Here is a 13,456-nt window from a genome sequence, read left to right as displayed (position 1 = left end):
TGATAATACCATGGGTAAGTTTACCTCAACTTTCTGTTTTGCAAAAGTGAAATTCAATGGAAAAAACATACTGATTTTTTAATCTACTAGCAAGAATTTAAATCTGAGCTCCAGCTAGCATGAGGAAACTTGCCCCAGATTGATTTAGCAGACAATAGTGTTGTTTTATTATCCCCTTTCCATCTGGATTTTAGAAATAGAAAAGATAATACAAGAAATATATAACATGAGTCTCAAATACTTGCCTAATTATGTTGGAATTAATTACAGTAAATTTTTCTGAAGTACATTTAGCAGAAACTTTGTGAAATGGCCACAGTACATGAATTGGGGTGGGAAAGATTTATGTTCATGAATGGTAAAACTAGCTGTATGAACTAATCTTCCCAGGGTCTGAATATCTTTAGCTGCCAGCAAATTCAGGACAGCAGGTTTTCATGGGAAAATAGAGGTGGTTTAGCACATGTGGGAAAGCATTTCATAGGCTTGAACCAGAGTTACACCCTAGACAGGAATACCACCATGGTCTTGGCTTGCCTTTGTAAAATGCCTCTACAACACAGAACTCCATCCAAACAGAATTATGATAACAGGTGGGCAATGCCTCTTGCATTTTCACTGGAGTTTTCAAGGCTGCATAAAGGATGGAATAGGTTACCTGGCAAAGTGGGGAATTTCCCCTATTGTAAGTATCAAAGAATCAGCTTGACAGAGCCAGAGAAAATCTAACCTGAGGCCCTGCTTTCAATAGAAGGCTGAATCAGACAGTCTGTAGAAATGCCTTCCAACTTTGTCTTTATGTGAATTTGTGAATCGCAGTTAATGGAGTTTGAGGAGCATTTGGATTAAGATGGAAATCCTCCAAATCCAGACCACAAATTGGGACTCGCAAATGTACTTCTGTCTCACTGTATATAATATGGCAATGAGATGGTATTAGGGCCATTAAGATACATATTTACTCCTGTCTCATTGTTATTAAGGGAGAGAATATTTTTAAGAGGGAGTTAATGGCTGACAAGAAGGAGGCATTTTGCTTTGAAGACAGTAGGTAAGAAAGATTGAAGGTTAATAACTAGCCAAGCTAATAGAAGGAGATAAATTAATTTAGTGGCTTCCATTATAAATTGTAGGTTTCAACAATGACATTGTCAATCCTTGTGTCAAGGAATGGCAAAAGAGGAGCTGCCCAACAAAGAGTTCTGAACCAGGAATCAAGGTCAACTCCAGGACTGGCTGTGCCTATACCATGGGCACAGTTCCAAAAGGTCTGATCATGGTAGACAGAAACAGGTGCTGGCAACTGGGTCCACGGACAACCTCAGGCACGACAAGGGAATAAGTCAGGTCAAAGGTCTATACAGAGGCTCCAGTCCAGAACTAAAGAAGGTAGAGCTAGGGACAAGGCTGAAGACTAGGCTGTAACATGAGTCTGAGGGTCATCTAGGCAGGCACACAGGACTACAGACAGGCACATCTTTGATATATCTTTGGTAAGGGATTAAGGTCCAGGCCTGAGCTTTAGTAGAAGTCCTGGACCCATGGTTTGAAAATGCAAGGAGATCTCCAGAGTCAGCACAATGAAGGCACATGGTGCACTCAGGGCCATGACACCACAGACCAATCAATAGTTGCTGTCTCTAGCAGAAATAACAGATGATACTAACATACACAAAAGCAGCTGTGTGTTGAAATGCTCACATGATTAATCCGCGTATACTTCTCCATCAGGGTAATGATCAGTGCTAAAGTTCTCCTTCACATAGACAGTAATGCACACAGGGATGGAGAGGATTGCAAGGTCTAAATCTGAGAGAAGGCTCCATGTCTGTCTTCCCTGCCATGGATCCTGTAGTCAGGTGTCTTCATTCATGCAGTATGCCCATGCAGGAAGTGCCTAGTAGTGGCTCAGATATTTTCCTGAGAACTTGGAATGAAGATTCTTTACTATTTGTTCTTTTGAACACATTCGTTATCAGCATGAAGGAGGGAAAAAAGCCTACAACTTTATTTGAACAGTCAATTATGAATTAAAAACATGTTCATGGGGTATGACAACACAAAGTTAGCTCTAACCTTCACTTTACAAGCAAGAAGTTATGACAAAGTTGTATGGGTTTATATTTGGGGGGGTTTTTTTGTGTTGTTGGTTTTTTTTTTTTTTCCTCAGTAATCATGTTTTTTTTCCACTATTGAATAAAAAGTTTTTTCTGTAGAAATAAAACTTAAAAGAAAACACCTGTTTGGCTTGCAGGAGTTAGCCATGGAGGCTGTTTTCCTCACAGTCCAAAAGCAACCAGCACAGAGCCCCTTTAAAAAAAAAACAACAACAAACAACAAAAAAGGATTTTTCTTTTCCCTATTTCATGTAAGCATTGGCAGAAGCTCTGACAAGCAGTTCTTCATATTTTATTATGTTCTTGTCTGGCAGAATCTCTGTCAGGCAAAAACCTTGTCAGCTGAAAACCTGTCGTAGGATCAGAGGAGACAAAAACAGGTGTCACAGAGGCAGTCAAAACTGAAGGAAAAAAAAGATTAGGCTAAAGAGGGAAAGGCAGACAATTACATTAATGCCATTGCTTTTATCTTATAGATGTGTGTTATTATCTCGGGGTGCTGAGTGCGCAATTGCCTCCAAGAAAAGTAGACAGGAGACAAGGGGAAACTTGATAGTTATTAACTGAAGAGGCAGTGTGTCAAAGCTGGATGGGGTTCAAAGTTTTGCAAAGGGATAAAAAAAATTGCAGACAGCAAGCAGCGTCTATGAACAAACTGTGGTTCTGCTTTCGGCTACATAAACCTAGTAGCAATCTTAATGTTTCAACTTGGAATCAGATCATAGACAGAAAAAATTAATGAAAGTTTTCATTCAGACTTTTAAAAATAACATCTATTTTGTGTACATGCAACTGCACTGTTGGATGTCTTATTTTTTTTTCTGTTATAAAAATGTTGTCAGAGCATGAGGCATGGTGAGGCATGAAGACATTTATCAGTTTAGTTAGTGTGTTGTTTGGGTTTGAAACACCTATTATCAGCACACATTTAATTTTAAAATGCTATTAAGAATCCTTTTACTATGTGTGAACATCTGTACATTCAAGCTGTAAATGAGAAGACCACATATGTGTCCCTCTGTCAGAGACTAAATGCATTTGGCAAATGCTTTCCATTATTAGCTTTTAAATATAGCAAAAGGCAGAAGGAAGGTTTTGCCTATGGATCAGAATGTGCTTTACTTACTCTCCTTCCATGATCTTTTCATGTATCTTGTGAACATTTCTCTTTTGTCTAGAGTAACTCATTAAAGGGATGAAGGCAGAAGTGAAATGGAGAACACCAAAGGACGTTGTATTGTAGCTGGAATTTATACCCAGACTTATTCAGGATGGTCACCCATCCATATAAGTGTTAATGTCCCATGCTCTCCATGCTTGTTCCAGGGGTAAATGAGATAATTTCCTACACCATGAAAATATTTGAGCCATTCAGTAAACACTGGCAAATTTTCTTGTCCTTAGTTGCCTTCTAAGCATGGTATTTTTGAGGAGCAAGTTTTCCCATCTACAAAATGCACCACATTACACCATGTTACAGGTGGTATTAATCCTGAGGGAGGGTAGCTTAAACCACCTCTTATGACTGCAATAGTTTGCCTGTCCCTCCAGCATTTTGGTAGTTCATATACTACCTTTTATTCTTGAAAGGATTTGTTACTTTTTTTTCTGTTGTTGATAGAAAAGAAGAAAATCTCAAATCTGAAATATATGAAGGTGTTCATGTTCCCTACTAAAACCAACACCAAACTACAGTGCTCCACATTGGCATTAATAATACTGTATCTATTTTACCGTACTTGACATGCTGTTGTTGCTACAGAATTATGGAATCTTTTTATGTTGGTATTGTATATTTAATCTGTCTGCTAATTTCAGTTTCTCCTGCTGCAGAAAGTGGATGAGTTATTTAGATTTTTAAAATTTCTGGAACGCTTTCCCTTTCTGTCTGGACACAGACTACGTAATTGTAATTATTTTTTTTTCTGTTTCCTGTTGACCCTTAAACAAATCTAGTAATCTGGAAAGATTATGATGTTTATAAAGTCTGTATTGTCATAAGTACATATGCATTCACTCCAACTGTATCCCTCTTTGGTAAGTTAAAGATCTGGCTCAAGAAAATCTAGAGTGGGACTGTTGCAGAGCCCAAATTTAAAACTGAAATGAAAGGAGATCCATAATGACCTCTACATTGCAACCTAGTGGCTCTTCTCTGTGGTTTCTGAGATACATAACTAGGCAAATCAGCTTAAAGAAATTATTTTATTAAATCTTTTAATCCCTGTCCAGGATACTTAAATATTTATCCAGGGTCAGGAAATTAGCAAGAAGTATGTGTATTTACAACTCAAATTGCATTAAAATGAAGATATTTAAAATTCTTTTATATTCACTACAGGCAAAAAGTCATTCTTTTATTGTAGTTATTAAAAAATCAGTATGAGACCTCTAAAGTACAGAATTAATCACTACATACTTATATTTGTTTTGCTTAACAAAAACAGAATCCACTCAAAAGCATGGCTTTTAGTTTGGTTGACCTTGTTCACTGGACATGGGGAAGGAAGAGATCTAAGCTCAAGAAGTAAATTTGCATAGGTGATCCTGTGAACTGTACACATCAGAAATGTAATGAAAGATTTTATCTTTATTTTTTGTATTTTGAGAAATTGAATGCTATTTTAGTGGATCTTTTTTACTTAATTTCCTTTGAATTACACAGGGTCCCAAAATGCCAAGTAAAATGGTGGACTTCCCCTCTGTATTTTACGAAATTAAACAAAACAAAGAAAAAAAAAAAAGGAATTAAAAAAAACAAGGAATGTTTGCTCACTGATATTTACAAGGAGGTCAAAATTTTTTTCTGGAATGTTGCATAATAAGAATACTGCAAACTCTTTTGTGAAGACTGGCAGTGTATCACTTTCGAAGTTCTCTTTGCAACTCTGATTTTAATGAGCAGAGTCTTTACATTTTGGGGGAGTTTGTTTACTCTTCGGGAAGATAAGCAGTGAATAAACCCACAAGGCATAACTTGAGGAAGCATTTCTTTACCAAGAGGGCTGTCATACCCTGAAACAGGCTCCCTGAAGTTGGTGGATCCACCAAGCCTGTCAGTGTTTAAGACACACTTGGACAACATGTTTTAACTGTTGGTCAGCATTGAAGTGGTCAGGCAGTTCGACTAGATGATCACTGTAGGTCCCTCCCAACTGTAGTGTTCTAAATTATCTGAATTATTATGATGCATACTTGACACTTGAGAGTTAGTTAAGAAAAAACAATATTGAAAGGTTCCTAATTTGTTTACCCATTATCCAATTAGTCCCTGGGTGTTGAAGGCAATAAATAATCTGTAATGTCTTCTACTTCTCTGTCAGCTTCTCCTGCTCTCGTTTTTCTGAAGGAAGTACTTGGAACTTAGAATTCACCATGAAAATGGCTGGATGTTACAGTAAAACATAAGGACCTTTTTAGGCTATTCCACAAAATATTGGATTACTCAACAAGTATATGATTTTAAGATGGATTAGATCTCTTCTATTAGAGAAAAGCTTTTCACTTACACTGAGGCAAAGAATATCAGACTATCAGGGCAGTGCTAAGAATTGAATTGGACTGTTGAAAGGTAGCCTTCTTAGTTTGAGCGCCTAGCTGAACCCATCCTAGTCATGTCTTCAGAAAAGATTGTGCAGGTTACGACCAAAAAATCACAAACATGTTAAGACTTCTCTGGTTGAACTTATGAGCCCGCCAAAACTGTAATAAGTATGACTAATAATACCTCATGCTGCAATAGGAAGGGACTTTTAATGTGTGGTTTATGATGTTCAATCACTGATATCTTTTTAATAAGGACAAATCTGTTTATGTCATTTCTCAGGTATGATAAAGCTCATTCTTCTATATAGCATGTTTCATCTTGAAGTCTCCTAAGCACTTACGAAATCATACACTGCTACAAACATGGTTGAATGTATACACCTCTGAAACACAGCATCATTCATTAGCATTTAGAAATTGAACCAACAGTTTAGAACAGAAGATGGTGATGAATGCATTCTCCATGTGAAATTAGATGGGCAAGACAGCAGGACACAATTATCTAATCTGAAATTTGGCAAGAAGGTTAAAGTTAGTAATACTCTTGTCCTTACAGGAAAAGCAACAGTGAGACTTAGGTCCTTTTCTTACATCTTCTTTGAAAAAGTAAGTGTCTAACAACATAAATGGCCTCTTGAATCGACCTAGAACACCAGTATTAGTTCACTAATAATACCAGAGGAGAAATCAGTTATAATTACTACAGAAAGCAGCTTCCTTCTGTCAACTATTTCCTCAGAAATCTCTTTCAAATTAACAACATAATTTTTATAAATTACAAATTATAATGCCAAGTTTCATTCTCCTGCCAAGTTCAGGGTGTTTCGGTAGTCAATGATCTGTAAGAATTTCTTTTCTTTTCTTTCTTTCTTTCTTTCTTTCTTTCTTTCTTTCTTTCTTTCTTTCTTTCTTTCTTTCTTTCTTTCTTTCTTTCTTTCTTTCTTTCTTTCTTTCTTTCTTTCTTTCTTTCTTTCTTTCTTTCTTTCTTCTTCTTTCTTTCTTTCTTTCTTTCTTTCTTTCTTTCTTTCTTTCTTTCTTTCTTTCTTTCTTTCTTTCTTGCCTTCCTTCCTTCCTTCCTTCCTTCCTTCCTTCCTTCCTTCCTTCCTTCCTTCCTTCCTTCCTTCCTTCCTTCCTTCCTTCCTTCCTTCCTTCCTTCCTTCCTTCCTTCCTTCCTTCCTTCCTTCCTTTCTTCCTCTCTCTCTTTCTCTCTTTCTCCCTTTCTTTCTCTCTTCCTTTCTCTCTTTCTCTCTTTCTCTCTTTCTTTCTTTCTCTCTCTCTTTCTCTCTCTCTTTCTCTATTTCTTTCTCTCTGTCTGTCTGTAGCATGAGGTCTGTCTTTAGTTTACAAATGTTCTTATACACCCATCTGTGCTTTGTTGTGTTATAAGTTGCACATTTCAGAGCATATCCTGAGTTGTACTTCAAAAGAATAAAATTCACTGTTTATTTGTTTATTACACAATGTGCAGAAGAAGGCAACTAATCTAAATTAGAGAGAATTTCACTGTCACTTGGAATGTTAACTCAACATCAGAATAACCTACTTGTGTGTTTTATGAGAGTGCATGTCTATAGATAATATTGCTTTAAAACAAATGTTGCAGATAAATAGAACAGTAGAGGGTATCTTGTAAAGATCTATTTCTGCTGGTCAAAGAGTGTGCTAATTAATTTAATAGGACCATTTTTATTTCTTTTTTCTCTTCTATTCCATCTCGTCCTTTCCAAAGCTGTTATCCTCAGGTAGTCATATTATACAAAGTGAGTAAATGTCCACAGTTTTATAATCTCATTATAGCTATTACTTTTATAACCCACCCAATAATCTTCAAATAAAGGTGTCCTACAGTCATTCTGACTTGGGCAAAAGTAGAATCTTCAGCAAGCCAATTCTTCTCTGGATGGAAGAACTCACTTTTTCTCACTGCAGGCATAGGGCTTTCTTACATGCTTACAGCATTCTTACTGTGAATAACAGTAGCATTTTAAACATTATATTAATATTTTACTTCATTATACTCCTTGCAAATGTTTGCTCTTCCCCCCAGGTACACATATATACCTAGGAGTACATGCAGCACAGCCTGCACATTAAAGAAATCAATTTTCTAGGCTTTTCTATCTGAGTACTTTGATGACACATCTGTTACGGTGGTAGTAAAATAACCATGTTACAAAAATCTCATACATAAAAGTGACAAAAAATGTAGGAAAGTATTTGGACTGCTTAAGTTTCAATCAAATCCCATTTGTTAGACTTTGTAAATAAATCAGTCCCATATCGTAAAGCCTGTTTAGCAGAAGTACTTTGGAAGAAGAGCTTTTTGAAAAAAAATCCTACCCTTCACATTCTGCAGTATAAATGTCCTGTGGAGAGATGTAGGACTACAGTCCCTAGTCTTGTCAATTCCTTATTAACATTTCAAGTTATGTATTCAAAGTTGACTTAACTACTGGAATAGGAAAGATCAGACAAATCAGTTGCAAGAAATGAAGTATGAGGAAACCAGAATTCTTTGACAAAGTATCCCTTGGAGTAAATGTGTTGAATGAAGCCAGCAAGTAAATGATAAGGGCCCTTTGCACTCTGGATGTAAGAAAGCAATTTATCAAGAGTACATTAACTCTCCAGTGAACATAAGCCAAAAAGAAACCAAAGTACTGGAGAAGTAGTCCTTAAAAAATTATTATAAATGCTCAGAAAGTTTTGTTGAAAAAAATCACTGAGAAGTTCAGGTGCTGCAATGTAGTCCTTAAAATGGAGAGTTAAATGTAAACATTGATATTCAGAAAAATGTGCGCTATCATATGCAATTCCATCATATTTAACTTCACAAGGGGATAAAAACTACCTTCATCCTGCAATTTTTCCCTGCTCTCATGTCTAAATTATTCATGTCACAGCAAATAACATGAAATTCACACAGAATGGTAAAATAAACTAACCAGCTCAAGTAGCAGTGAATTAATGATAGAATTTATGGTAGATCAAGGGACTAATTTTTAACACTTTTTAAAGGCTGGGATTTAGAGTGTATCTCTTTTCTTTTCCTCTGCTAGAGATTTAAGTCTCAAACCTTCAATAGTCCCAATCAGTCTACAGTCTTGGATATCAGTTAGTCATAAATTTTCTGTAATTTCTTTTGAACTTACATGTACTGTAGTCCCTGGAGCTCAGCTGAGCACCCTTCTGCTGTAGGAGTTAAAGTTAATTGTGACCTTTGGAAGCTAGGCCTGTTTCAGACATCATCTGTGAAAAAGAATCACTTAGTGATGAGTGGTGTCCATCAGGGGTCTCTACTGGAAGAAATTCATCAGTAGCATAGTGGGAAGGAGGGAATGCACCATCAGCAAATTTGCAAATGACAGCAAGTGGTTGACACGCCAGAGGGACCTGGACAAGCTCGAGAAGTGGGCCCATGAGAACCTCATGAGGTTCAACAAGGCCAAATCCAAGTCATATAGAATCACAGAATCATAGAATGGCTATGGTTGGAAGGGACCTTTAATATCATCTAGTTCCAATACCCCTGCATGGGCAGGGACACCTTCCACTAGACCACATTGCTCAAAGCCCCATCCAAGCTGTCCTTGAACACTTCCAGGGAGGGGGCATCCACAGCCTCCCTGGGCAACCTGTTCCGGTGTCTCATCACCCTTATGCTAAAGAATTTCTTCCTAATGTCTAACCTAAATCTACCCTTTTCCAGTTTAAAACCATTACCCCTTCTTCTCTCACTACATACAGAAGGTCTGTCAGTACTCTATACATCAATTCTAGTTTTTTGTACTTTGCAGAGCAGTACCTTTGTACCTATAATATTTCCTAATGTCTAACCTAAATCTACCCTTTTCCAGTTTAAAACCATTACCCCTTGTTCTCTCACTACACACCCTTGTAAAAAGTCCCTCCTCAGCTTTCCTGTAGGCCCCTGTCAGCTCCTCGAAGGCCACTATTAGGTCTCCCTGGAGCCTTCTCTTCTCCAGGCTGAACAGCCCCAACTCTCTCAGCCTGTATTCATGGGAGTGTTGCTCCAGCCCTATGATCATCTTTGTGGCCCTGCTCTGGACTTGCTCCGAGAGCTCCATGTCCTTCCTGTGTTGAGGGCTCCAGAACTGGACACAGTATTACAGGTGGGTCTCACGAGTACAGAGTAGAGGGACAGCACCCACCTCTCTTCATGCTTCTTTTGATGCAGCCCAGGACACAGTTGGCTTTCTGGACTGCAGGTTTACAATGGTGACTCTTGTTGAGCTTTTCATCGACCAGCACCCCTAGGTCACAGCATCACAGAATCACTTAGGTTGGAAAAGACCTTCAAGATCATTGAGTCCAACCATTAACCCCACTCTACCAAGTCCAGCACTAAGCCATATCCCCAAGTGCCAAGTCTAAACAACTTTAAAACACATCCAAGTCCTTCTCCTCAAGGCTGTTCTCAAACCATTCTCCACCCAACCTGTAATTGTGCTTGGGCTTGCCCCAACCCATGTGGGGGCAAGTCCACCTTGATCAGGCCAACCCTCAGCATTAATATAGGCTGAGGGATGAAGGGATTGAGAGCAGTAATGTGGAGAAGGCCTTTGGGGTACTGGTGGATGAAAAGCTGGACATAAGCTTGCAATGTATCCTCACAGACCAGGAAGCCAACTATCCTGAGCTGAGTAAAAACAGAGTGACCAGCAGCATGAGGGATGGGATTCTACCCCTCTGCCCTTTGAGTAAAAAAATCAGACAGAGGTCAAAAACAACCTGCATGGATAAGCAAGGATCTTCTGAAGAAAGTCTCATGGAAGAAAAAGATGTACAGTTTGTGGAAGAAGGGACTTGTTACTTGGGAGAGCTACAGGGACATTGTTAGGGTATGTAGGAAGGCAACAAGAAAGGCCAAAGCCCTCTTAGAATTTAAACTGGCAAAGAAAGTAAAGGAGAACAAAAAGAGCTTCTTCAAATATATCAGTTAGTAAAAGGAAGAATAGGGAAAATGTGGGCCCACTGCTGAATGAGGTGGGAGCCCTGGTAACAGAGGGTGCAGAGAAGGCAGAGTTGCTGAATGCTTTATTTGATTCAGCCTTTACTAAGACCAGCCCTTATGAGCTCCAGACCCTGGATATAGGAGCGGAAGCCTGGAGGAGGGAAAACTCTCCACCAGTCAATGAAGAGTGGGTCAGAGATCAGTTATGTAAATTGAATGTGGACAAGTCTGTGGGCCCTGATGAGATACACCCAAGAATGTTGAGAGAGCTGGCTGATCTTATTGCTCTACCACTCTCTATCATTTTTGAAAGATCATGGTGAAAAAGGAGAGGTGCCTGAGTACTGGAGGAAAGCCAGTGTCACTCCAGTCTTCAAAAAGGGCGAGAAGGAAGATCCAAGGAACTACAGACCAGTCAGCTTCATCTTCCTTCCTGGAAAAATGATGGAGCAGCTCATTTTGGGGGTCATCTCTAAACACTTGAAGAGAAGACAGTTATCAGGAGTAGTCAGCATGGATTTACCAAGGGTAAATCGTGCCTGACTAATTTGATAGCCTTCTATGATGTTGTGACTGAACAGACAGATGCAGGGAGACCAGTGGATACAGTCTACCTTGACCTTGGAAAGGCTTTTGACACAGTCTCCCATAACATCCTTGTGAGCAAGCTCAGAATATGTGGGATAAAAGAATGGATAGTGAGATGGATTAAGAACTGGCAACACAATAGAGCCCAAAGAGTGGTGGTCAGTGGTGCAGAGTCCAGCTGGAGACCTGTAACTAGTGGAGTCCCTCAGGGATCAGTGCTGAGTCCAGTCCTGTTCAACATCTTTATCAATGACCTTGATGATGGGACAGAGTGTCTTCTCAGCAAGTTTGCTGATGAAACAAAGCAGGAGGATTGGCTGATTCACCTGAAGTCTGTGCAGCCATTCAGCAAGATTTGGACAGGCTGGAGAGCTGGGCAAAGAGGAATATAATGACGTTCAACAAGAGCAAGTGCAGAGTCCTGCACCTGGGAAGGAACAAAATGCACCATAAGAGGCTAGGAGGTGATCTGCTAGTGAGCAGCTCTGTGGAGCAGGACCTTGGAGTCCTGGTAGACAACAAGTTATCCATGGGACAACAGTGTGTCCTTGTGGCCAAGAAGGCCAATGGTATCTTGGGGTGCATTAAGAGGAGTGTGTCCAGCAGATCGAGGGATGTTCTACTCCCCCTCTACTCAGCCCTGGTGAGACCTTACTTGGAGCATTGTGTCCAGTTCTGGGCTCCCCAGTTCATGAGGGACAGGGATCTACTTGATAGAATCCAATGGAGGGCTATGAGGATGATTAAGGGACTGGAACACCTGCCTTGTGAGGAAAGGCTAAGAGACCTGGGGCTTTTCATTTTAGATAAGAGAAGGCTGAGGGGGGATCTAATTACTGTCTATAAATACATGAGGGCTGGGCATCAAGAAGGCAGGGACAAACTTATTTCACTTGTGCCCTGTGATAAGATGAGGTGCAATGGGCTTAAACTCAAGCATAGGAAGTTCCACTCTTAACATGAGGAAGAACTTCTTTACTGTGAGGGCTACAGAGCACTGAAATGGGCTGCCCAGGGAGGCTGTGCAGTCTCCTTCTCTGGAGACTTTCAAGACCTGTCTGAATGCCTTTCTGAGTGATCTGCCCTAGTTGTGTGTGGTATTTTTGGTCCTGCTCCAGCAGGGGGGTTGGACTCGATCATCTTTGGAGGTCCCTTCTAACCCCTAATATTTTGTGGTTCTGTGATGGCCTTTCAGTACTTAAAGGGGCCAGACTTTTTTAATGGGGTCTGTAGCAATAGGAATAGGGATGATGGCTTTGAACAAAAAGAGGGTAGGTTTAGACTAAATATGATTTTACAAACTTGATCTAGTTGAAGATGTCCTTGCTCACTGCTGGGGGTTTGGACTAGGTAAACCTTAAAGGTCCTTTCCAACAGAAACCATTCTCTGCTTTTATGATTCTGTCATCCAGGTGATATTTCTGTATAAAACAAGTGCCTCTGCCAAATTTGATGTGTTTAGATAATTCTTTGGGATTATTTTATTTTCTTTCCTTTAGCTCTTCTCTTATACTTAGCATCTTTTTTTTCAGCCTTGGACAAGCTCAGTACTCAGCACCTCTACCACCCAACCCAAGTGGAGATTGTGCAGTCCAATGTTGTGTTTGACATCAGCAGCCTGATGCTCTATGGTACTCAGGCTGTGCCTGTGAGACTGAAGATACTACTTGACCGACTCTTCAGTGTACTGAAGCAGGAGGAGGTGTTGCATATTCTACATGGTTTAGGCTGGACACTTCGAGACTATGTTCGAGGGTACATCCTTCAGGTAGGAAATAAAGCAAAACATGTTTCCAAACCCATTTAACTGTTTTTTTAATTATTTTTTTTGTACAGACGTAGTGACCGTGCACCCAAAGAGGTATAATGACATGAAGTAAATTTAGCGTGGCATGTTGAAGACTAGTGATGATGTTGGCAAAATAAAACATGCAATTTTTCCTAAGCCAAAAAAATGCAGGCTCCTTCATACCATAGCATTTATTTGTACTTGCTTACGCTTATTGTAGGAAATACCTTAAATAGTGAAAATACTGCAGTTGCCTAGCTGCAAACCTGATTTGGTCATCAAGGGCAACTGGCAAGTTTTCAAAGGTTACTGTTTGACCTGAGAAACTAAGATCCAAGTCAGCAGCTCCTTCATCTTGTCTTTCCCTCTGCAGAAAGCTATCTAATAAGGGGTAGATGAAATGGGTGTTGTGATCATGGTTGTGTTAGGAAGTATCCTTAC

General features: G+C 39.4%; 1 protein-coding gene across 1 annotated transcript in view; it reads left to right on the top strand.

The window, feature by feature from the left end:
- The window catches only part of BNC2 (basonuclin 2), a 337,647-nt gene that overhangs the window by 227,733 nt on the left and 96,458 nt on the right, over positions 1–13,456 (top strand). Inside the window, exon 4 of the mRNA XM_051642619.1 lies at positions 12,759–12,994. Coding sequence (XP_051498579.1) covers positions 12,759–12,994 — 236 coding nt within the window. The remainder of the gene's footprint in view (positions 1–12,758; positions 12,995–13,456) is intronic.

This window comes from Apus apus, chromosome Z (assembly GCF_020740795.1).
Source record: "Apus apus isolate bApuApu2 chromosome Z, bApuApu2.pri.cur, whole genome shotgun sequence".
In the NCBI taxonomy this organism is placed as follows: domain Eukaryota; kingdom Metazoa; phylum Chordata; class Aves; order Apodiformes; family Apodidae; genus Apus; species Apus apus.
The sequence above is the reverse complement of the archived record's forward strand: the minus strand, read 5'-3'. Positions and strand labels throughout refer to the sequence as shown.